Source organism: Eublepharis macularius, chromosome 5 (genome assembly GCF_028583425.1).
Source record: "Eublepharis macularius isolate TG4126 chromosome 5, MPM_Emac_v1.0, whole genome shotgun sequence".
NCBI lineage: Eukaryota > Metazoa > Chordata > Lepidosauria > Squamata > Eublepharidae > Eublepharis > Eublepharis macularius.
In genome coordinates this window covers 129,563,295-129,585,054 of record NC_072794.1, presented here as the reverse complement: position 1 = coordinate 129,585,054, position 21,760 = coordinate 129,563,295, and the positions used below count along the sequence as shown (strand labels likewise).

Below are 21,760 nucleotides of genomic sequence, written 5' to 3'. Positions count from 1 at the left end.
GGCAGATTACATAGTGTGAGATTAGTACAATCAGTGGCAAGGACAAGGGCAGGCATTTCCATACAGTATAAAGAACATTTTCATAAACAATGCCATAGGGTAAATGAGTACAGTGTCCAGAACATTTCCATAAACTATGTAATGGAGGTAAAAGAATATAAGTTTACAAAGATAGAGTATTAGCAAGGATCCAGTATGGGGTTGAGGACTTACATTGAACAACATAAAGCATAGGTAGTATATAGGAGTACATATTTAAAGCAACAGATAATATGTAAGGCAACATAATTGTGAAATCTATGGTTTCTAACTCATTAGCGAAACATCTGGGATCCCTTTCCTACAATACCGCCCTCTTAGCTGAGAAAAAAGGCCTTTATGAATCATTCAGTTTTGCCTTGTTTGTGGAAAGCCAGGAGGGTGGGGCTCTCCTGACCTCAGGCAGGCCGTTCCATAGGGTAGGGGCCACCACAGAGAAGGCCCGTGTACGGGCTGCTGTTGATTTCACCCATGTACAGGCTGGCACCTGCAAGAGACCCTGTTCAGATGAGCGAAGCTGCCGTGGAGGGACATAGGGAGAGAGGCATTCCCATAGGTATGCTGGACCAAGGCCGTGAAGAGCTTTGTATGTAGTAACCAATATCGTGAACTGAGCACGGTAACTGATAGGTAGCCATTGGAGTGACTGTAGGATGGGAGTGATGTTCAAGCTCCTGCTCGCTCCTGATAATAGTCGAGCCACAGCATTTTGCACCAATTGGAGCCTCCTAGTTAACTTAGATGGGAGACCAATGTATAATTCATTACAATAGTTAAGTTTTGATGTTACCATAGCATGGATCCAGGTGGCCAGGTCAGCCATGTCGAGATAAGAAGCCATTTTCCAGGCTAGAATGAGATTGTAGTAAGCATACCATTCAGCTAATGCAAAATCCCTTCTATCAGCAGAAATTGCAGCTGGATCCAACCCTTTCACTGAATCCAGTGTTGTCCTAGCCTGAGATTGGGTTAAACAAATTCATCCTGCCTGATTAATAGTACGTGGCATGCTGGAATCTTTGTCTCTGGGAGATGGCAAACCATTGCACTGAAAAGTATAAAAACAGGCTTATTATATCCTTGCTTTCCTGATGCAGAAGTCTGCGCTTCAGCATTGTTTTGAAAGCACAACAGAATAACATCCTGTGTGGGTTTACTTTGTACAACTTCATTTTACACTTCAGCAGCATCACTTTGAGACCTTTGTTTCAGTATAGCTGACATTCTTCAGCTTCTCTAGTCTGTACCACAAATCTGTACCATGAGAAAAGTTACAGAATTGCTTCACAGTAAAAGAAATGTGTCTTTTGCCTCTGTGCTTTAGGCATTGTAGAGACACCAACCTCCAACCACCATTCAGTACAGTACAGGATGTGAATCAGCTATGCCTAATATGCAGCCTGCTGCTCTATCTCCAGGCTGACCTCTGCATAGATAGCCTTGCAGATACTCTTCAGTCCCACAGCCAGCCTTGCACACGAGACATTCAGTAATATAAAAAGAGGTCTCTTGACTTCATGTTCATAAGTGAATTAGATCTCCACAGCCCAGTGGAATGAGGAGGAAGGTTCCAGTGCTAATGACCTGGGCTGTTCATTCTCACCTTCTCCCATTTCATAGATGTGGTGTGTGAGCATAGCAAGATAGCCAGCTATGTGCTCCTGATCATGACGAGCCATTAGATGTTTTGTTTTTAATTGGGCCAGTGGGATTTTTTTAATCCTTTCACTTATTTATGTAATATTCTATTTATAATATTAATATTTAATATTCTATTTATTATTTGTATAATAAATAGGCTTCCAGTGTAGTTCATAAAAATAAAACGTAAAACTATATAATTTATATAATCCAATTAAGAATCAATCCACACTTTAAAATGGACCACAGGGAAACAGATTTTCAACTTAATTATCATGGGTCATACTTCCAAGGACCTTCCATGAAAGACATGTTTTCACTTACCTCCAAAAGAAAACAAGAAATGAGGCCAAGTAGACCTCCAGGAGCATCTACTGAGAAGGCCCCACCCAGCTCCAACTGGATGCCAGCCATGGAAGGATCCACATATAATAGAACTGTGAGCAGGTTGGCCCATCTTAAGCTGCGGGAGAGTTCACATGAGGAAAGACACATTTGCTGTGGCAACCTACTTCTAGGCTCCAGCCCATAGGCACACATTTTGTGGGCATCTTGATGGATTTTCCTTGGAGTGAAATTTATGGTGCAAACAACCCTAGCTTGAAAATGGTGGTGTGTGTATGTTTCATTGCAATGGTTCATGTTTAGGAAACAAAAAAAAACCCTCTGGAAGTTGGTGAGCCGCATGCACTAATAATAATACCTGGCATTTATTATAGCACTTCCTCTTGCTTGATAGTGTTCCTCTTTCTATAGCGTGAAAACTTGTTGAGGGGACAACGTGAAGAGGAAGAGAGATTACTGCAAGCCATCCCTCTTTTCTGCTTCCCTGATGGTAATGAATGGGCACCCATCACGGAGTACACCAGGTAAGTGTCCTGTGATCTACTGCCAGCAAGGAGCTGGTGTTGTGGATTAGGAGATAGGGCATACACATGTAGGCACATATCAACACACAGGGAAGCAAAAAGTCACCCTCGTACTTTGCCCTGATTAACAGAACTCTCTATTAGGAATTTTGCAAAACCGCCAGCTCAGGATATGAGATTGTTGGGCCTTCATTGTAGTCAGTGGCAAAACTTTGCAATCTGACTCTGGTTTAGCCAGTTTCTCCTAGTGTTTAGGGAGTGTTGGTATTGCTGTTTTACAAAGGGCTGAAGTCATTGTAGTTCCTCTTTGAAGACTGTTGGTGACAGTCCATTTCTTTGCACCATCTGATAATTAAAGTTGCCATGTGTACTGTAAATATTCTGATATGTTACTTTCTTATGGTATCACAATTTGTTCCTTAATTTGAAGGTCTTGAGAAGAAAATCCTACTTAAAGCTGAATTCTTAAGCTGAATTCAGATAGCAAACAATTGCAGAAAATGTCACGTGTAACACCAAGTCACTCTCTCAGGGGTTCAGATCTGTCTGCTGTAGGTGTACTCCCTCCCTCCTGCCAGTACCACTGTCCTACTCAACAGCAAGACATGGTTTCATTTCTTGTACGTTATAATTCCCAAAATACGTGTTGATAAAACAATAATTGTGACTAGAATTGTCTTGCAAGCAGATGTTGCTGCTGTGTGGCTGGCAAAGGTGGGTTGGGAAGTTAGTGACAGGTAAGCATAAATTAAGGGGGTTATCATTTTTTTGTGCCATGAAACATTGACTTCTCTAACAGCATTTTCTTCCTTCATTTCAGTGGCCGTGGTGTGATTCTTTCTGCTTTTCAGCAGGCCATTGACTTCCACATCTTTTATCTTTGCAGTGAAACATTCTCTTTTGTCCTCACCAACGTGGATGGGAGTAGAAAGATTGGCTACTGCAGGCGACTGTTGGTGAATATTCCTTTTTTAAAAACGTTACTTTGCTACTATTAGATTATTTGTTAGGTCCAGAGGCTGATCATTTGTTTGGTCCAAAGGGGATGGGTACAGAAGAAGAAAGTGGCTAATGCATTTTTGAATCAAAGGCCTTGTTCCAATTGTCAGTGTTTGGACTGTAGCAGTTCAGCTTGCAAAGACAGGTTCACATGGCTGAATGCTTCTCTGTACACACACAGATCCCTTCATATGGAAATACGTCAGCCATTCATCCTTGATCTGTCTCTTGCCCAGAATCAGTATGGTGCCAGCTTCTCCATTCTTCCTCCCCATCTTTCTTTCTTGTTAAACCATTTTCTTGTAACTAAAGTTTATTTTCCAAACACATGTGCATTGCATCTCTCTTTTCCCCCTAACTGGGGTTTAAAGCAGCTGGGGAGGGAGATGGGATTTTTGGTTGGACCCCGCAGTTTTCAGCCTGGTTGCCATGTAGGAGAGGGGCCATCATAGCTGTGTCCCAGAGTGAGCTTCTGTCACAGAGCCTGACTAGTGGACATAAGCCAATGGTTACATAAGCAAATTTCTCGCCTTCACTTTCACCAAGCTCATAGACCTTTTGTTTACTTTGGGAACTGACCTCATGCCAAGAAAAGTGATCATGAAAAAGCGTATAGCAGATTGTGCAGAAGAATAACTAGAGGTGGATACAAAACAAAGAGAAAAAATCAGTGGCGCGGAGAATCAGAACTGATGGTATTTCCTTGAAGATCAGTCATGGTCCAAGACCCTTCATTGTTTTTGTTAATAATTTTGAATCTCTGCTGACATTTTTTAATATTTGGATCCATATAAAACTAGGTTACAGTCAGAATTCGGGAGGGCAACTGCTTTGGTTTCCCAGGTAGATGACCTCCTGTACCAAAAGAGACAGTGGAAATATGATCTTACTGATTCCCAGGAATTTCTTATGATACCATCAAACATGGCATCCTTTTGGTCTGCCTGCTGGTGTGCGAATCAACATCTAAAGATTATTCCCTATTCCAGAAATCTGTGGCGCTTGGACAGAATTACTGGCAGAGTCTACTAACTGTTCTGCTAATGGCATCTGGAAACCATCCAGTCCCGTTAGTCCTTTAGGGTTGAAACTGGTCCTCCACTCTCACAGAGGTTAATTGTGCTGCATGTTCAGGCTTAATTAATAGTGATCCATCCAAGGCAAAGGGATAAACAGCAGCTCCCACTCACAGGTCACTTAGAACAGGAAACCAGATCTATTGTTGACCTGCCTTTTGTTAGTATGCCATAGTGGTTATGAAATCCTGAGGTATAAAGGAAGCCTCAAGGTGGAAGTTAACGTACCCTAAATCTGTAAGCCTGAGGATCCCTAATACACACCTGAAACCATCAGTATCAGTTAAGTTCCGGAGACTGAATGGTAGTTGGTTGGTTAGCATACCCAACTAAATCCCTGTCCTGTCCTGAGTTCCCAACCACTATTCAAAGTGGATGATATCTCAAACTAGTCATCTGATTAGGCAAAGAGACTCTTTATGGACAATGATAACTCCCCTGCAGCTGACTCTTAACTGCTCTTGTAGAAGTGTATCCAGCAGTGGGGCTCCTGTGTCTCATCTAGTCAGATATTTATCGTATGAAGCAAATCACCCTTTTAATCCTTGATCATATCATGAAGGATGTTTTATTTTGGATTGCTATTTAGTGATTTAATTTAGTACCATAAAATGACGACAGATTCAGTAAGTGAAGCTATAGGTAGGTAAAGGTAGTCCCCTGTGCAAGCACCGAGTCATTACTAACCCATGGGGAGATGTCACATCACAACAGTTCTACAAAATATAGTAGAAAGGATCTATTACTGACTTGCTTGTGGCTTTTTTTAAGCAGTTGATGCAGGCAACTGGTGAAGCATGGAAATGGCCTTGATACTATATGGAAATGTTCTTGATAATGGTTGTACTACTCTCACACTATGTAATCTGCCTTGAGTCTCAGTGAGAAAGGCAGACTATAAATAAATAAATAAATAAATTAGAAGTACTGAAGTTCATAGTCTTCACCAAGTTCTAGTGAATTTGACTGTTGATAGGATTCTGCAGAAATTGAATGAAAACCACTAGATTTTGTCATATGGGACCAGAACCTTCCTTATAGAGCTTACTTATCCAAAAGAAGTTCTAAAAGATCTGCTGATTTTTAGACTGCAGAAGGGGGGGGGGGAACCTTCAGTTTAGAAGAGAAAGACAGAATGAAAGTCAAGTTGTAAAAACTATACGAAATTCAAATGAGAAAACTGATACAAAATAGTAATGATAGCGAGGACAGTGGACCAGGCTGCCAAAAGTTAGGGAGATTTTACTCATCTCCTCAAATGAACATGCTTCTGCAAAATATCTTGTTATTGAAACATAGTGCAATAAGTTGTATAAAGTGCATCTTAGTACAGGGATTGCCTGCTGCTGTACAGTGTTTGGAAAGTTCCTAGCTTGCTCCTCCCCCTCCTTGCAGACATCCCATGTTGAAAACTTTGGGAGGCTGTTCTTTGTGGGGAGGGGGAGGGGAGAGGAGAAGGGCCTCTGCCTGCAAGTGAACCCTTGCACAGAAAGGTCCCTACTAGACCACAGCCCTGCTGAGTACTAGGGTAACATACAGTCTCTGTTTTGCTCTCCACTAAGTTATCTCAGTGGTGCCTGTGGCATTAAAAGTCTGTAACTATGTAAGCATCCATGGTATGTGCACGAAACATCCATAGATCTCTATAAAGTTTTTGAGCTTCTGAGCATTCAGATAGCCCCTTCTAAAGAGAATGGGACAGAAATGAGCAAGAATGCACAGCTACATTTAGGGCTTGGCTGGCTCGGAGTGTTGAGGGAGTGAGGGGGACAGAGGGTGCAAGACAGAGAATGAGGCCGTTCTTTCTGGGTGAGTGGCTTGGATCCTGTCCAGTTCTGCAGAAGTTGAAAATGATCAGCCTAGTGCTGTATGTTACAAAGGTTGATTGGATTATGTCCAAAGCCCTTTACCAATGGAAGGCCCTCGGTCTCCGTTTTGAAGCATTCTGGGGCAGATAAACAAAACAAAGGCGGTTTTTATCATAACAATAACAGGGCAGTAGCTGTTGAGTTACTTGTGGTTTGTTGATTTATTAATTATTATGTTTATTCATTCCAGAGACCAAACAAGAATACAGCTCTGTTGTGCAAAAAGTTGGTCAAACTCTGAGGGAAAAGGAGCTGGAAGGATGCACTGTCTGAGTAGGCAAGACAGGCATCGAGAGGAGAAGAGTATGAGTTGAGTGGCCCATGGGACAGGCAGCTGATATTCTGCCTGGGGAGAATGTGGGGTTTGAAGTGTTTCTTTCTCAAAACGCAGGGATTGGTTAGGATTTTTCTTTAGGAGGAGATAAAGTAAGAAGAGAGAGGGGAGAGTATAGAGCAAGAACTGGGGATGGCAGAAACGAAAAGAGACTGGAGAAGCAGCTGCATAGGACATAAAGGGCAGAATGTGAAGTATTAAAACAGAAAAAAACATATTCTACATCTGTTTAAAGCCCTTTACTTCAGGAAGGCACTTGGCCTCCATTCTGAGGTGCCCTGGGGCAGATAAAAAAACAAAAGTGGTTTTTATCACAACAAAAAAGGTGTCTGAAGAAGTGAGCTGTGGCTCATAAAAGCTCATACCCTGCCACAAATTTTGTTAGTCTTATAGGTGCTACTAGACACTTGCTCTTTTCTACTGCTACAAACAGACTAACACGGCTACTCATCTTGAAAAAAAGTACAGTAGCTGTTGAATTACTTGAGGATAGTTGATTTATTAATTATTGTCACGATATTACCAGACATCTCCTTTTATTGAGCCAAATTACCTTCTAGAAGGCCATGGGCACCAAAGAGGGGAGAGGCAGTTGGGTGTGCAGTTCGTGGCATGCTTTTAGATCCACTTCCTGTGTTGACTAGCTGTCAAATCCATTGCCCACCCCCACATTTTTTCTCAGAGCTGCTTAGCACATGACAGCATATTTTCAGAGTGAACTCTACAGTGCATGAGGCAGCCACAAGAATTTATGTTATCATATAGCCATCGTAATATCACACTGCGGAAACCTGGGCCCACTTGTGGCTTCCTGTAGCGTGTGGTAGCTGAGAACATGTAGTACAATAAGCATGTGTCTTCCTTTATAGTTATGGAGTTTACTGTGGAAATGTACCATAAAAATGCACTTCATTGCTATTTCAGCCTTGTCTTGTATCTCTCTTCACTGACCTCTTTCAGTTAATTCATTCTAGCAGCTCTTCAAGCTTGCAAGCTTCCTCTCTTCCCAACCCTTTGTCCCTAACCTTCAGATTCCTATCTCTCTCAGAGCCAAGCTACAAGTGACGAATTACACGTGGAGCACAAGTGAATGGCAAGTGAACGGGGAGGAATACACGTGAGTCTGTTCACTTGCCAAGCAAGTGTAATTCGTCACTTGTAGCTTGGCTCTCAGAGGTGACCTGCTTCTTCCGAGGTTGGGTTTGCTTATCAGTCCTTCTCAGATCACATTAAAATGGCCTCCACAAATAAAACAGAAGACTTTTGTTGACCGTCTGTACATGTTGGTTGGTTTCTTGCCTCCGCAGTAACCTTACAGAAATCCCTGGAAAAACTTGATTTCAGCTGCCCCTTGGTTTTGTGAATGAACACTCAGCAGCAAAACTTTATGGAGGAACACAGTAGTCATGCAACATTCAAGTTTGCCACTTTGGGGTGCTCCCAAATAAATTTTTGTGCAATGTTGAGATTTGAACTTCCTGACTCTCATGCACAGTGATTTATTCCTTTTTAAAACAAGGCAGTTTCTGCACTCTTTTCTACGCTACCAGTGACTGAAGATTTTTTTTCCTTGTTGCACTAAGATTATGACCTCGAAATAATCTAAGAATGTACTTTGTGTATTTCTGTGTCTTTTGAGAAGCTGAACAAGAAAGTGTTTCTTTGCCTCAATTTTTCTCATAACATACTTTGCACTGCCACTCTTTGGTCTGGATTTTGCATATATTTTGAATATTTTGTGTTTGTTTTTGTTTGTTTGTTTGCATTATTCTGAGAATAAGACAGTTATCTTATGAAGTGGCCTGTCGCCATCTAGCTCTGGGGAGTTTTTTGTTCTCTGCGGTGTTCATATTGGCATTCTATTTGTTAGAGCAGCCAACTGAATAACTTTTGTTTTGATTGTTTGTTCCTTTGATCTGGGAAAAATAATATATACAGTATACACCATTTGCAATTGGACATTGTTGTTCTATCTCTTTTTTTCAGTGGAGGCTGCTTCTGTGAACCTAGACAGATCATGAGAGAGAGGGCTGGAAGGGTTACATCAGTGCTTAGTTCTCGTGGCCCCTTCTTACGTGCCCAGGGTAATGCTGATTGCCACGTGGGATCAGGAAGCAATTTTCCCAAGTCCAGTTTGGCTGTTGATCCTGATGGTGTTTTGCCATCTTCTGGGCATGAAGCAGTCATTGGGGGTGTGAGGGGAGGTAGTTGTGAATTTCCTGCATTGTGCAGGGGGTTGGACTAGATGACCCTGGAGGTCCCTTCCAACCCTGTGATTCTAAAAGTAGCATCAAAGCTGTTTCCTTTCTGGGTGTCAAGTCATAAGCCATTATTTGCTGAAGACATTCCTTGTACATAGAGCATATATACCAGATTGGGGCTATTTTATTTAATCTGTGTGACTATCCAGCTCGGCTTTGTCTATTCCTACACTAATGTACAGCATCACACCATTCCATTATGTCTTGAGTGTGTTGCTTCCACAGCCAGCTAATATGTTTTCTGCCATTAGGTACATAATATGGGAAACTAACACAGATCCGAATCAGTTTTTGTGATGCAATGTATAGGCTTCTGTCCCCAAACTCAAATGTCTCAAACACTGTCAAGCAATCATGGAGCAACCTCAAACTGTTCCTTATCATCATGAACGGGCATCTGAGTCTTTTGTGGCTGTGATCCAAGAGCGTGTTATAGCACAACTGGGGGAAATTTGATGCAAACGCCTTCTGCTGTCTTTCAGTCACGGAACCTTCCTCTACAATGTGATCAATGAGATAATTGTATATAATGCACAAATGTATCACAGAACCTCAACACCTTTTTTAAAAAAAAGACAGGGCAGGGCAAGATTTTGAGCAGAGAAAAGGGGGGTGGCAAGGGAGTGCTGAATGTGTTCCTTGCACATAATTTCATCGCTCCGATTCTCTGTGCATATTCATGGTTTCTTCCCCTCAGGATTGAAAAGCACTTGTTTTGAACCCTGGGTAGAAAAAAGGCCGCCAGAGGGGAGGGGGAAGGGAGAATTTGGAGCACAGGAAGTGTTACGTATCTCTTTCTGTTTCTCTGCTCAAATCCCCACACCCTGAAGATACTTTTCACTTAAAAAAAATGGTATTGGGACTCCATGGATGAGCAAGTATGCATCATGTGTAGTTAATCTCTATGAATGACCTCCCTCATGAGGCTTTTATGTTGTGTGTCTCTTTTCCATGTGGACCTGCTTGGCAAATACTTTCTCGGCCTGAGGCAGAAGCAGCCAAGTCAGAGAACAGTGCTTATATTCAAAAAAGGGAGTAGCAGCTCTTTAATTTATGGGGAAAGTTTCTGTGTGTCACTGCCCTAGAGGACCACTAGTGGTCAGGAATAGGCTGGGCCTAGTAGTCCCTGCTGTGTTGGCAGTGCCTCAGGGTCTGCTTAGCTCAGGCCCAGGCCATGCTGAAAATGGGGACAGGTGAAGGCTTGTCTACCCATTGCCATCATCACTACAGCTGAAGTCCAAGCTGAGTGGCTCTTGAGGCACTGCCAACACAGCAGAGGCCACTTGGCTCAACTTGCTGCAGGGCTGTGTTAACATCCCAGGCCGATCCTGGAAGGAGTCATGTGATAAGGCACTGGGGTTCCCAAACTGATATTCCCTGACTGGAAACATGGCCTGCCATAGGTATACTATGGTGTTGTGTCGTACACAATGATAGGATGCTGGGATGCTCTCGTTATATGTTAGAGCTCCAGTAATGCTCTCAGGCATTCTTTCTCTCAACATTCATCCTTGCTCAAATGAATTAGGTACCCAAGCAGCTTACGTTCTTTTCTGAGAACAAATACCTGGTTCACCATCTAATTATCATTTTGTTCCATGTCTTCTGAATTCTCACAGCTCTAAAATAGATTGCCTGTGAACTGGGTCATTTGAGGCTTTTTTGTGCTCTCAGAAGAGATGGGTTCGGTAACATATGAAGGACTCAGTTATATTTAGAAATAAACTCTGCTGGACTTAGCTAACTTATGAAAAATGGGAGCTTTTTTGGCTCACTCTGTAGGTGTGTTGAGAATGTTTTTCTCCATGCTGTTAAATCCAAGTTGTACATTCTGCAAGAGATTTCTACAAGACCAGGCCATCCAGAATTTCCCCTGCTCACCTTGCACAGTCGCTTGTTGATCTGGGAAACAGGAGGCGGGGCGGGGGGGGGGGTCAGAGTGGCTGGGGTACTGATCTGGGATTTGGCTGCTATTTTTGTCCTTCCCTATAAATTCTGGCTGACCAAATTGGTGGCTACAAAGATACAGTTGCTATAGAGATGACAAAATATACCCTTCCTTCCAAATAGCCCTTCATTTTTTGTTTGGCCATTGTAGCCAAAGTCAATTTCAGGGGCTTAACCTTGTGTACAACTTCAGGCATCCTCTCCTACTGCCTTATGGGAACATTTTGTGCATTTGAATATCAAGCTAAAGAGCCAAAAAAATAAAATGGGGTAGTGGTTAGCCTTTTTACATGCAAAAAATTTTTTCCCCCCAGCCAACTGGACGGGGTCCTCGTCTCCCAGAGGTTTACTGCATTATAAGCTGCCTGGGTTGCTTCGGCCTTTTCGCAAAGGTAGGCATTCTGGTCTGTGTGCATCCCTCTCACTCTCATTTTCCCCTCCCACCCCAATCTTTTGTTGTCTACTTACATGGCAATTAAATTGGCCCAGAGTTACTTAACTGGTTGTTCCACAATAAAAACATGTCTGATATATGTATTGCTTTTTTGGGATACAAAAGTCAAGGCTCAATTCTACCTTAAAGCTATGGCCATTAATGTCAAATGTTAGGTAATTGGACGCTCTTTGCTTTTCCCCTGTGATGAAGAAAAATGCTCTTTGCACATGCACAGAGGCATGTTATTAGAACTAAGAGCCAAGGCTATACAGCAGCTTAGATATTTATTTACTTCATTTGTACCCCACTTTCTCCCCAGAGGGGAACCTAAAGTCACTTGCATCATTCTCCTCTCTTCCATTTTATCCTCACAATAACCCTGTGAGGTAGGCTAGGCTGAGAATATGTGATAGGCCCAAGGTGACCCAGCAAGATTCCACGGCAGAATGAGGATTTTAGTATGGGTCTTCCAGATCCTAGTCTGATACTTTAACCATTGCACCATACTGGCAAACAATACAGCAAAAAAATTCAAATCCCACCCCCCTCCCCAACCAAACTGGACAGATCATGGAGCGTTAGTATCTTTTGGACTCGTTTGCCTTGCGGTGCAGTTGCAGTGCTCTTGAAGGAAAAGCAGAATACAGGAGGCATCAAGATATTGAAGAAAAAGAAGCAAGCACTGCCCTGCCCTGCCCATTGTGCGGTGGCTTTCTCATTTCGACCTCTTTCTTCACTAGGTCACACCCTCTAGTGGTAACAGTCACTAGGGTAGATCCAACCAGTTTTCCCAATGACAAAAACGGACCACCCAAAAAGTTTATGCTGGGGATCATGGAACCTCAGTGGATAAAACCATGTGGGACAGCTGCTGTTGTGAGGAGGGGAATTGGGCAAGACTGAGTGAAAAAGTTGGTTGGATGCCCCCCCCCCATCTCCAGGAGCAGATTTGGAGTGGAGGTAGATATGTTGACTGGTGTCCCTCTTATCCCCCTAGATTTTGGACGAGGTGGAGAAAAGGCGGCAGATCTCTGCAGCAGTGATCTATCCCTTCATGCAGGGTTTGCGTGAATCCCCCTTTCCAGCGCCTGGGAAAACAGTCACCATTAAGAGCTTCATCCCTGACTCAGGGACAGAGGTTTGTGCCTACTTGATGATCTTGGCTGTTCTGTCACAGTTAGTAAACAAGTCAACAGTGGCAATAACTGAGCTGCAAGTGCAGCAATGCTAAAGCTGAGGCTCTCAAAACACTCTGGGCTGCTTGCCTTGCTTTAACTGTCTAGGTTTCAACATCCTCTTGGTGGGTGAATTGTTTGTCATGAGCACAGACCACAACTTTGCACGTCACGAAGATGTACAAAATTGCAGATTGTCCTTTTGGGAAATGACTTGAATGCCTGATGACCGTGAGCATAGTGCAGTCAAGATCAAGGAGAATACCAGTGACAGAGTCACAGCCTTTTAAGTCAATTGGCCGAGAAGAGTGTAACTCTTGTTAGGACTGCAGATAAAGCGCAATTGCGCACATGATTGCTTCAGGAGCGCAGAGATGATTCCTCTCTGATGGTTTGACTTCCTGCTCAGCTGGTGCCCTCTGAACGGTAAGGATGCGGCAGGATGGCACTGGAGCAGGCTTGACCCACACCTCTGAGGGCCCAGGGTGAAGGATGGCACCAGGGCAGGCTTGGCCTACACCACTGAGGGCCCAGGGTGAAGGATGGCACCGGATGGTGCTGGGGCAGGCCTGGCCTGCGACACTGAGGCCCCAGGATGAAGGATGGAGCAGGATGGCACTGGGGCAGAATTGGCCTGCAATGCTGAGGGCCCGAGGATGAAGGATGGTTCTGGGGTAGGCTTGGCCTGTGACACTGAGGGCCCGGAGTGAAGGATGGCGCAGGGCAGGCTTGGCCGGCAACAATGAGGGCCCGGAGTCAAGGATGGCGCCGGGGCAGGCCTGGCCTGCAACAATGAGGGCCTGGGGGTGAAGGATTGTGTAGGATGGCTCTGGATCAGGCCTCACCCACGATGTTGAGGGCCCGGGAATGAAGGATGGCTCAGGATGGTGGCAGGGCATGCCTGGCCTGTGACAATGAGGGCCTGTGGATGAAGGATGGAGCAGGATGGTGCTGGGGCAGGCTTGGCCTGTGACAATGAGGTCCTAGGAATGAAGGATGGTACTGGATGGCACTGGGACAGGCTTCATCCATGAGGTTGAGGGCCTGGGGATGAAGGATGGCACAGGATAGCACCGGGGCAGGCCTGGCCTGCGACAATGAGGGCCCGGGAATGAAGGATGGCAAAAGATAGCAGTGGGGTAGGCTTGTCCTGTGACACTGAGGGCTTCTTGGTAAAGGATGTGAAATTCCTAGAGATTTAGGTCATGGAACCTGGAGAAGGCAGAGTTTGGGGAGGGGAGGTACCTTGGCAGGGTATAGTACAATAGAGATCACCCCCAAAGCAACTATTTTCTCCGGGGGAAGTGATCTCTGTTGCCTGTAGATCAGTTGTAATTCAGGGAGATCTCCAGCCACCACCAGGAGAATGGCAAGCCTACTCCCCTTCTGCACATGTAGAAGAAATTCTTCCTCTGCCACCTTTGAGTTTGAGCATCAGGGCATTTCTCTGAGCAATATCTGTCCCCTTTTTTGCCTGCATAAAGCTGACACCTTTTGTCTAAATGTAAGTAAAATCCACCTTCAGTGGCTTGTTGCAAGCACAAAACTAGCTCTCTGTCTCTTTCTCATTCTCCTTCCTTTCCTTTCTCTTTGACTTGCCCATATCCCCTCTTCCTTGACTCTGCTGCCAGGGAAGACATTTGTCCTGTATTTTATAATCTGGTCCTTTCACCCCCTTCTTTTTCAGTCCTGTTTGGCTTGGTACATTTTTCACGTGAGTAGCTTTCCTCCCAGACTCCCCTCTGCTCCATAGTAAAGTGTCCAGTAGCACTTTTAAGACTAACCAACTTTATTGTAGCATAAGCTTTCGAGAGCCACAGCTCTCTTCATCAGATGCATCTGATGAAGAGAGCTGTGGCTCTCAAAAGCTTATGCTACAATAAAGTTGGTTAGTCTTAAAGGTGCTACTGGACTGTACTATTTTTCTACTACAGATTAACACGGCTAACTCCTCTGAACCCTCTGCTCCAGCTTCCTTTGGCTCAATATCAATAAAATACCAGTGTTTTCAAGTTCTGGAAAACAGAGAAAGGAAGAAGAGAGAAGTTAAATTGAAATCAAAAAGAGTCCAGTAGCACCTCTAAGCCTAACCAATTTTATTGTAGCATAAGCTTTCGAGAATCAGGTTCTCTATGCTACAATAAAATTGGTTAGTCTTAAAGGTGCTACTGGACTCTTTTTGATTTTGCTACCAAAGACTAACACGGCTAACTCCTCTGCATCTATGACCATGTTAAATTGAAAGTCTCTGTAATGAAATGTGACTTACGTTTACAGGTATAATGTATAAAACATTCTTTAAAAACATGCTTAAAATACAGTTTAAAAATTAATTCTCAGATATTTATAAGGTTGTAGTTATAAGCTTCTACAAACTGATTTATGTGGTAGCCAAATGTTTGTATGTTTGTAGATTGCAATTTTTTTTCTAAAAAGGCGCTCTCAAAAATTTTATGCAAGTCAGCTCACAAAACAAATTTTTATGCACGTTTCAGCTCACAAAATACATTTTTGGCTCACAGCAATGCACATCTTAGAGGGAACATTGGTGGCATCACATTCCCACTGAGTTCCCTCCCTTCCACAAACTCTGCCTTCCCCTGGCACTGCACCAAATCTCAGGGATTCTTCAAGCTGGAGTCAGCAACCCTCATGGCTGGTAGCATATAAAACTATTAAAGGTACAGGAGCCCTATCCTATTTTGCATATGGTTGTCCTTCTGGCATTGCTTGTCTGGGCTTGGCAACTAGGGTGTTGGCATTGGCATTGTGTTTTGAATCACAGTGCCAACAAATCCTTACAATGAGTCACATCTTCTTTACCTTTAAATAGTTGCATAAAAAAAGTAATTTGGGCAGATGCATCTTTTCTACTGTGACAGCAATCTGCACCTACTCTAATTGTTTTTTTTTTCTATGCAGCTATTGAAGGTACAGGGGCCCAGTCTTTAGTACACATGGCTACTATAGGGGCATGAAGCAGCTGACTTTTTCCCTGGGGAGATGCCTTGTTACTTAACAATATTCCGTAAGTGGTAAGCCGTAGGGCAGAACTTGACTTGCTCTGCTGTTCTTCCTTCTGTGCTGACTTACCCATAACTTTGACTTCCTATTCATATGTCAAAAGCATCTCTGTTGCCAGAGAATGAAGACTTGGTATGATTTCCTGGCTTGCTTAATGTTCTAGGCAGCTGGAGGAATGAGATAGTGGATGTTGAGTGCATATTCCTCAAAGGCATCAGAAAACAGTTTCTTCTCATTGCCCTTAAATGGACATAAGCACTATCTGCTTCCACCAGACAATTTTTGACTTGCTAGGAAAGGAAGAGTTTGTACAGAAAACAGATCATTTCAGCAACTGAGCTGTTGCGAACATGTAACTACCACATTTTCTCTACAGAATCAAGCTCCAGGAAACCAGTTCTGTGTATTTGTAGTAAAAGATGGCTGTGCCCTGCACCCATTGGCTGGAAAACCAGTGACATCACTAATACACTTCTCCTCCTGGATCAATTTTCCAGTGTTTTAAAAACTGATTCTGCTTTTAGAAAATGCATAAATATAAGGGTGTGCATGTATGTGGGTATACATTTCAGTTAATAAATGTGCGGACACTGCTGTAAAAAGAAACAGGCAGACAGCCTGAAGTGCTGGGGTGGGGGGGGGGGGGTGGGAGAGAGTCAAGATAGACCACTGACTCAGCTTGTGCTTGATTAGCTGGTTAGTCTACATTGCAAAGGCTTGGAGAAATCTGGTGGGAGGAGTTACAACTGCATTTAAGTACTGATTGGTGGGTATGTTTCTAAAGAGATTTGGGATTTGAAGCACTGCAGAAAAATGAATTTGTGTGGCCTTTTCTGGCTCAGGATGGATTTAGGCCGTATAGCCTGAGGTTTTGTAAGTCCTTAGTGGAAAGCTGGAATGAAACTTGACAAGATGAACTAGCAAAATCAGGTAAATCTGGAAGCAAACATTTGTTTCTGTGGCTTAACAGGAGCAACTTCCTGCAGTGCAGCAAATAATCCCAATCTATTTTGTCTGTGGTCATTTGAAGTAAGGACTTGTTTTCTTCAATAATGGCAGCTAAGGATCTATGTATTGTACACAAATAAAGAGGAGCAATAACAACAACAGCATTCAATTTATATACCACCCTTCAGGACAACTTAACATCTACTCAGAGCAGTTTACAAACTATGTTATTATTATCCCTACAACAACAATCACCCTGTGAGGTGAGTGAGGCTGAGAGAGCTGTGGAAGAGCTGTGACTGACCCACGGTCACCCAGCTGGCTTCAAGTGGAGGAGTGGGGAATCAAACCTGGTTCTCCAGATTAGAGTCCTGCCGCTTTTAACCACTACACCAAACTGGCTGTCATGAGTAGGTGGAGTGAGCAATGCTAGGCTTTGTTTCCTGGAAGTAAATCCCACTGACTTTGATAGGGCTTGGCCCCAAGTGTTGTACATAGGGTTGCAATCTGAGTTTGCATGCTCCTTCCTCCATTTTCCACTCTTCTTGTTCACTGACCAGTATGAGCAGCAAATAGTGAAGGCCATCCCCACACAAAGGCTACCTTCTCTGCACCCACTCCCACTCACAGGATATCCTGCTGAACCCCCACTGCTCTTAAGGAGACAACAAATGGCTAAAGTCTTCCTGTGCACTTAACTTATCCCTGTTCCCAGCAAAAGTATTGTGTGTATACACAGGCCAGGTTGTTTGATGCCACAGACAAGTGGGTGGAGTGCAAGGCCTCAGATTGTTGGGTTTCTCTGACTGGCAAGAGTCCTTTCATGCTTATTTAAAATTGTGCTCCTAAATAAGAAATTTAATTATTTTCACGAGTTGCCTAATGACGGGGGTTCTGTAAAGTGTAATAAAAATCTTGGCTTGGCAATATGTTTTCCAAAATCAAATTAGATCTAAGGTGTTGACTACAAACAAGGATAATTAATGTACAGAACAGTTTAACAGAGAGGTAGGGATCGCTTCTTGATGTTTCTTTATGAAGCATTTAACAAAAGAAGATCAATATGGGAAACAATCGTTTACATTTTACGGAAGTTGTCCTAGCCCTAAACCCTATGTTTTGGAATCCTAATCCTTGTTTTCATTAGCACAATGCCTTTTTCCATTGCAGAGGCAGTCTTCCATTACGGAGCACATTTCTCCAGCACTGGGCATTTCTGCTGACGTAAGACTAACGTCTCTCAATGAGCCTAAAGGTGTCTAGCACCAGAGGAATGTGCTCTGCAGTACAGGACCACCTTCACAACAGATTAAAAGGGGCTGCAGTGGAAACATGGATTAGGATACAAGCCTATAAATTCTAATTACCATGAATAGTTTGCTGGGGGAAAAGATTATCCTTGTCAAACTGAATATTTTCACCCTCTTGTTTCTACATATGTTAATATCATTATCCCACTGGGTCTTGGTTTCTTCCCCACAGCTCCTTGAGCTCACTCGGCCCCTGGATTCTCGCCTGGAACATGTGGAATTTCAGGCACTTTTACAGCGCCTCAGTCCTGAGAAGATCCTCCAGATATTTGCTTCTGCGGCTCTGGAGCGACGGATAGTTTTCCTGGCAGAAGACCTCAGGTAAAAACACTCTGGCCCTATTCAAGAAAATTAATTGCACTTCAGTAACTTTTGGCTGCAGCACAAGGGAATCATGTGCTTGTGGTTCTAGTTCTATTAGAGCGGCCAGTACCAAATAGTGGTCCATTGGGACCATTGTACTACAGCGTTCCATCTTGACCCCTATGTTGTTAAATACCTATATGAAATGACTAAGAAGAGGTTATCTGCAGATTTGAGTATGATGATTACACATGGCTTTTCTTCCTTTCAACAGTCAAGTGAGGAAGCGGATGTCATGAACAAGTGTCTGGAGGTGTTAATGGATGGGATAGGGGCCAGTAAACTGAAGTTCAATCCAGATAAGACCAGGCATTCATTTGGTCAACAATACAGCCAGTCAAGGATTATAGATTCTTTTCCATAACCACCACCCCCGCTTTTGCAGCTTGAGCTGTTAGATTCATGGCTACAGATGGAGGTGCAGTTTCTCCTTTTAGGTGTAAAGCACCCATAACCAACTTTAGTTAGTGTGCTAGTTGCATCCTTTCCTTGAGAGGCATGATCTGCCCATGGTTAACCCTGCTCTAATCACATCCAGGTTAGAGTATTGCAACAAGCTTTGCGTGGAGCTGCTATTGAAGACTTTGGAAGCTTTCATTGGTGCAAGACCCCATTGAGCCAGTTTTGAGATCTACACTGGCTGCCATTTTGCTTCTGGATATAATTCAGGATGTTGATTATGATGACCTTTAAAGCCCTAAAAAGCCTAGGCATGGTGTATTGAAGGATCACCTGCTTCCATACAGGCTTGTCCATCAGCTAAGGTTTGCTTCAGATGCCCTGCTCTGTGCGCCACCATCTGACATGAAACAGCTGGACAGAGCCTTCTCTGCAGTTGCAAGTGCAACTCCATTGTAGAATGTGTTTTACACAGAGATTTGCCTAGCATCAGGCTTACTTGGGTTTTGATGCCCAATGAAAATATCTCTGTTCTTCCAGATATTTTGTAGTTCTTTTGACCTTGGTTGTTTTACTTTTGCTTCCTGCCTGTCCTTTTTACTTATTTGGTAATCGTGGATCCAGGGGTAGGGGTTACTGCTGTCTGGTTTTGCTGCTAGCCAGTTAACATGCATTTTCTTTGTTGTGGATTCTTGTATGGTTTTAATGTACTGTTCTTTTAAAATTGATAATGCCTTAATGCATCCATTGGGGTATTATCCGTTAACCATCATAATACATATGAAGAAAATTTTTTGGAAACCACCAACCAAGCACTCATCTGCCCAAAAGGAAATAACTTTGAGTCTAAATGGTTCCCATTTTTTGAATTTCTAATTGTTAATGATATCCATCCCCCTAAACACTTGTCTTTTTTTTGGAGCCCCTGAATCGTCGTAAACTGGTTCTGGTATCAAAAGACTTGTTATTCTGAGCAGTACTGTAAACATGACAATATGTTGATGCTCTAATCTGATGAGATGACTTTATCATATATGCTGGTTGTTTGTATAGTTCTGTTGCATTGTTATGTTAATAATTGTTATGTTATTATTTGTTATCTGTTTAACCAAGCTGAATAAAATCAAGTTAATTTTAAAATAATAATAATACATATGATGATGTTGCTCAGGATTGTTAACCTTTACAGGTTGCTTAGGAAAACAAGTGGATTGTAAGGTTGTGCAGAGAGGCATTATCTATGGCTGCCTTAGAATTATAGAACTTTTCTCCCCTTGGGTTGCAGCCTGGAGAACTCCCTGTTTAATGAACAGCCTGCAGTTGGGGTTTCTCAACATTCTTTTATTTCCTGTTACTAACTCTCCATGCTTGCCTGCTGGATCAATCAACAAAATGGAAAGGAAGGAAGGTGAAGGGGCCCAGGGGAGATGAACAGAAGAAGCTGCCGCTGCATCTCCTTTGTGGCTGTTAGGAAATTAGACACAGGAAGATTCTTTGCGTTGTAAACCACAATCCTAATCTTTTGCAAGACAGACTTAAGTCTGAAACCCTTTGTGATTTCTTTTTAAATTTGATGCTGGCTTTAGGAAGCAGGGTAATAAAAACGTCTGAGATGGGGACCCAAAGCAGCTTACAACACTGTTCTCCTCACCTCCACTCTATGCTTACAACAACTCTGTGAGGTAGATTAGGCTTTCAGCAAGCTTCCATGTTGGAGAGTTGAATCTGGGTTTCCCAGAGCCTTGTCTGACACTCTAATCTAGCAATTAATGCTGGCTCTCCGTGGGAAATTTTATGTTTCTGAAATTAATAATATTGTAAGTTTTTCCAATCCTTAAGACTGAGTAGGCAATATATTTAAATAGTGACATAATAAAGATCCACAAGGCATTTCTGTACTGCATACTACTGATTCTTCAGAGATGCCCCTTAACCATTTAGTGTCTTCCTATATTCTATTCTGTTCTATTCATTACTGTTTTTCTCATTCAGCTCCCTCTCCAAGTGCATCCATGCAGCAGCTGCTCTTCTTTACCCCTTTACATGGGCCCATACATATATCCCTGTGGTTCCAGAGAAGCTCCTCAGCACTGTCTGCTGTCCCACACCCTTCATGGTTGGCATCCAAAAGCGCTACTTGGAAGAGGTTCTCGATCAACCCATGGAAGAGGTGATGTCTTCATCTTATGTGTCTTTTGAGTGGTCAAGACAGCAAAATGTTATGGTGTCTTCAGAGACAGCATCTATGATTGGCAGTTGTGATTATGCACTATACCAGTTGCCCCCAACTTTGTTGCAACTGTAGGCACTGTTATAGTTTGAGTACATATAGTGAGTACCAAGACAAAATGGCTTCTCCATGGAGCACAGCTGACCACAAAATGGCTGCCATGGGGCCTATCACAGATGGTTGGGAGGTTCCAAACCAGGTGTCCTCTTGTGATGGAAGTAGTTGGTGGGTGTACCTTGCAAACATGAAAGTGATTCCTCTTGGGATCTTGTGAGGCACCACCTATTTCAGTGAGATGGGCGAAAGCCAGGATTAGCTGTTTGGTATGGAGATGTTTTTGGGGGAAACAAAATGGGCATGAGGAAGTGCATTGAGCACAGTGGCATCCATGGGATTACTGTCCTAGGTAGTCTTTACACTGGCAAATGGATGACCATGACCATCATCAACTTCATAACCAGCTTCATGTATTCTTGAAAGTTTGGCCTAAACATTTACCTCTTAGTAAACCACTATAGATTGCACCAGCCAAATAATGCTTCAGTGGCACCAGTATTTACAGCCAAATGCTCTCAGTATATGCATTACAAATCAGCTGGTAGATAAATATTTATTTAATCAGTCAATCAGTATACATTTTAACTTTCAGCATGCTTGACCTTCTAAGGCAGCTTATGTCATAAAACAACCTAAAATATAACATCTAATTCTTTTTTTTAATTGCTAGTTTTTAGAGTAGAACTGGATATTAAAGATGGATGTTTTTGGTCCTTTTAGGTGCTCCTTGTTGATCTGTGTGAAGGCAAGTTCTTGAAACTCGTAAGTACAATCCCATCTTATT

The 21,760-nt window shown here is 43.0% G+C and overlaps 1 protein-coding gene across 2 annotated transcripts in view; it reads left to right on the top strand.

Moving 5' to 3' along the window:
- The window catches only part of DENND2D (DENN domain containing 2D), a 50,939-nt gene that overhangs the window by 19,152 nt on the left and 10,027 nt on the right, over positions 1-21,760 (top strand). For both annotated transcript variants that reach the window (XM_054980891.1, XM_054980892.1), the window contains 7 exons: positions 2,437-2,549; positions 3,436-3,505; positions 11,349-11,426; positions 12,468-12,608; positions 18,100-18,248; positions 20,682-20,859; positions 21,697-21,738. In XM_054980891.1, coding sequence (XP_054836866.1) covers positions 2,437-2,549; positions 3,436-3,505; positions 11,349-11,426; positions 12,468-12,608; positions 18,100-18,248; positions 20,682-20,859; positions 21,697-21,738 — 771 coding nt within the window. The remainder of the gene's footprint in view (positions 1-2,436; positions 2,550-3,435; positions 3,506-11,348; positions 11,427-12,467; positions 12,609-18,099; positions 18,249-20,681; positions 20,860-21,696; positions 21,739-21,760) is intronic.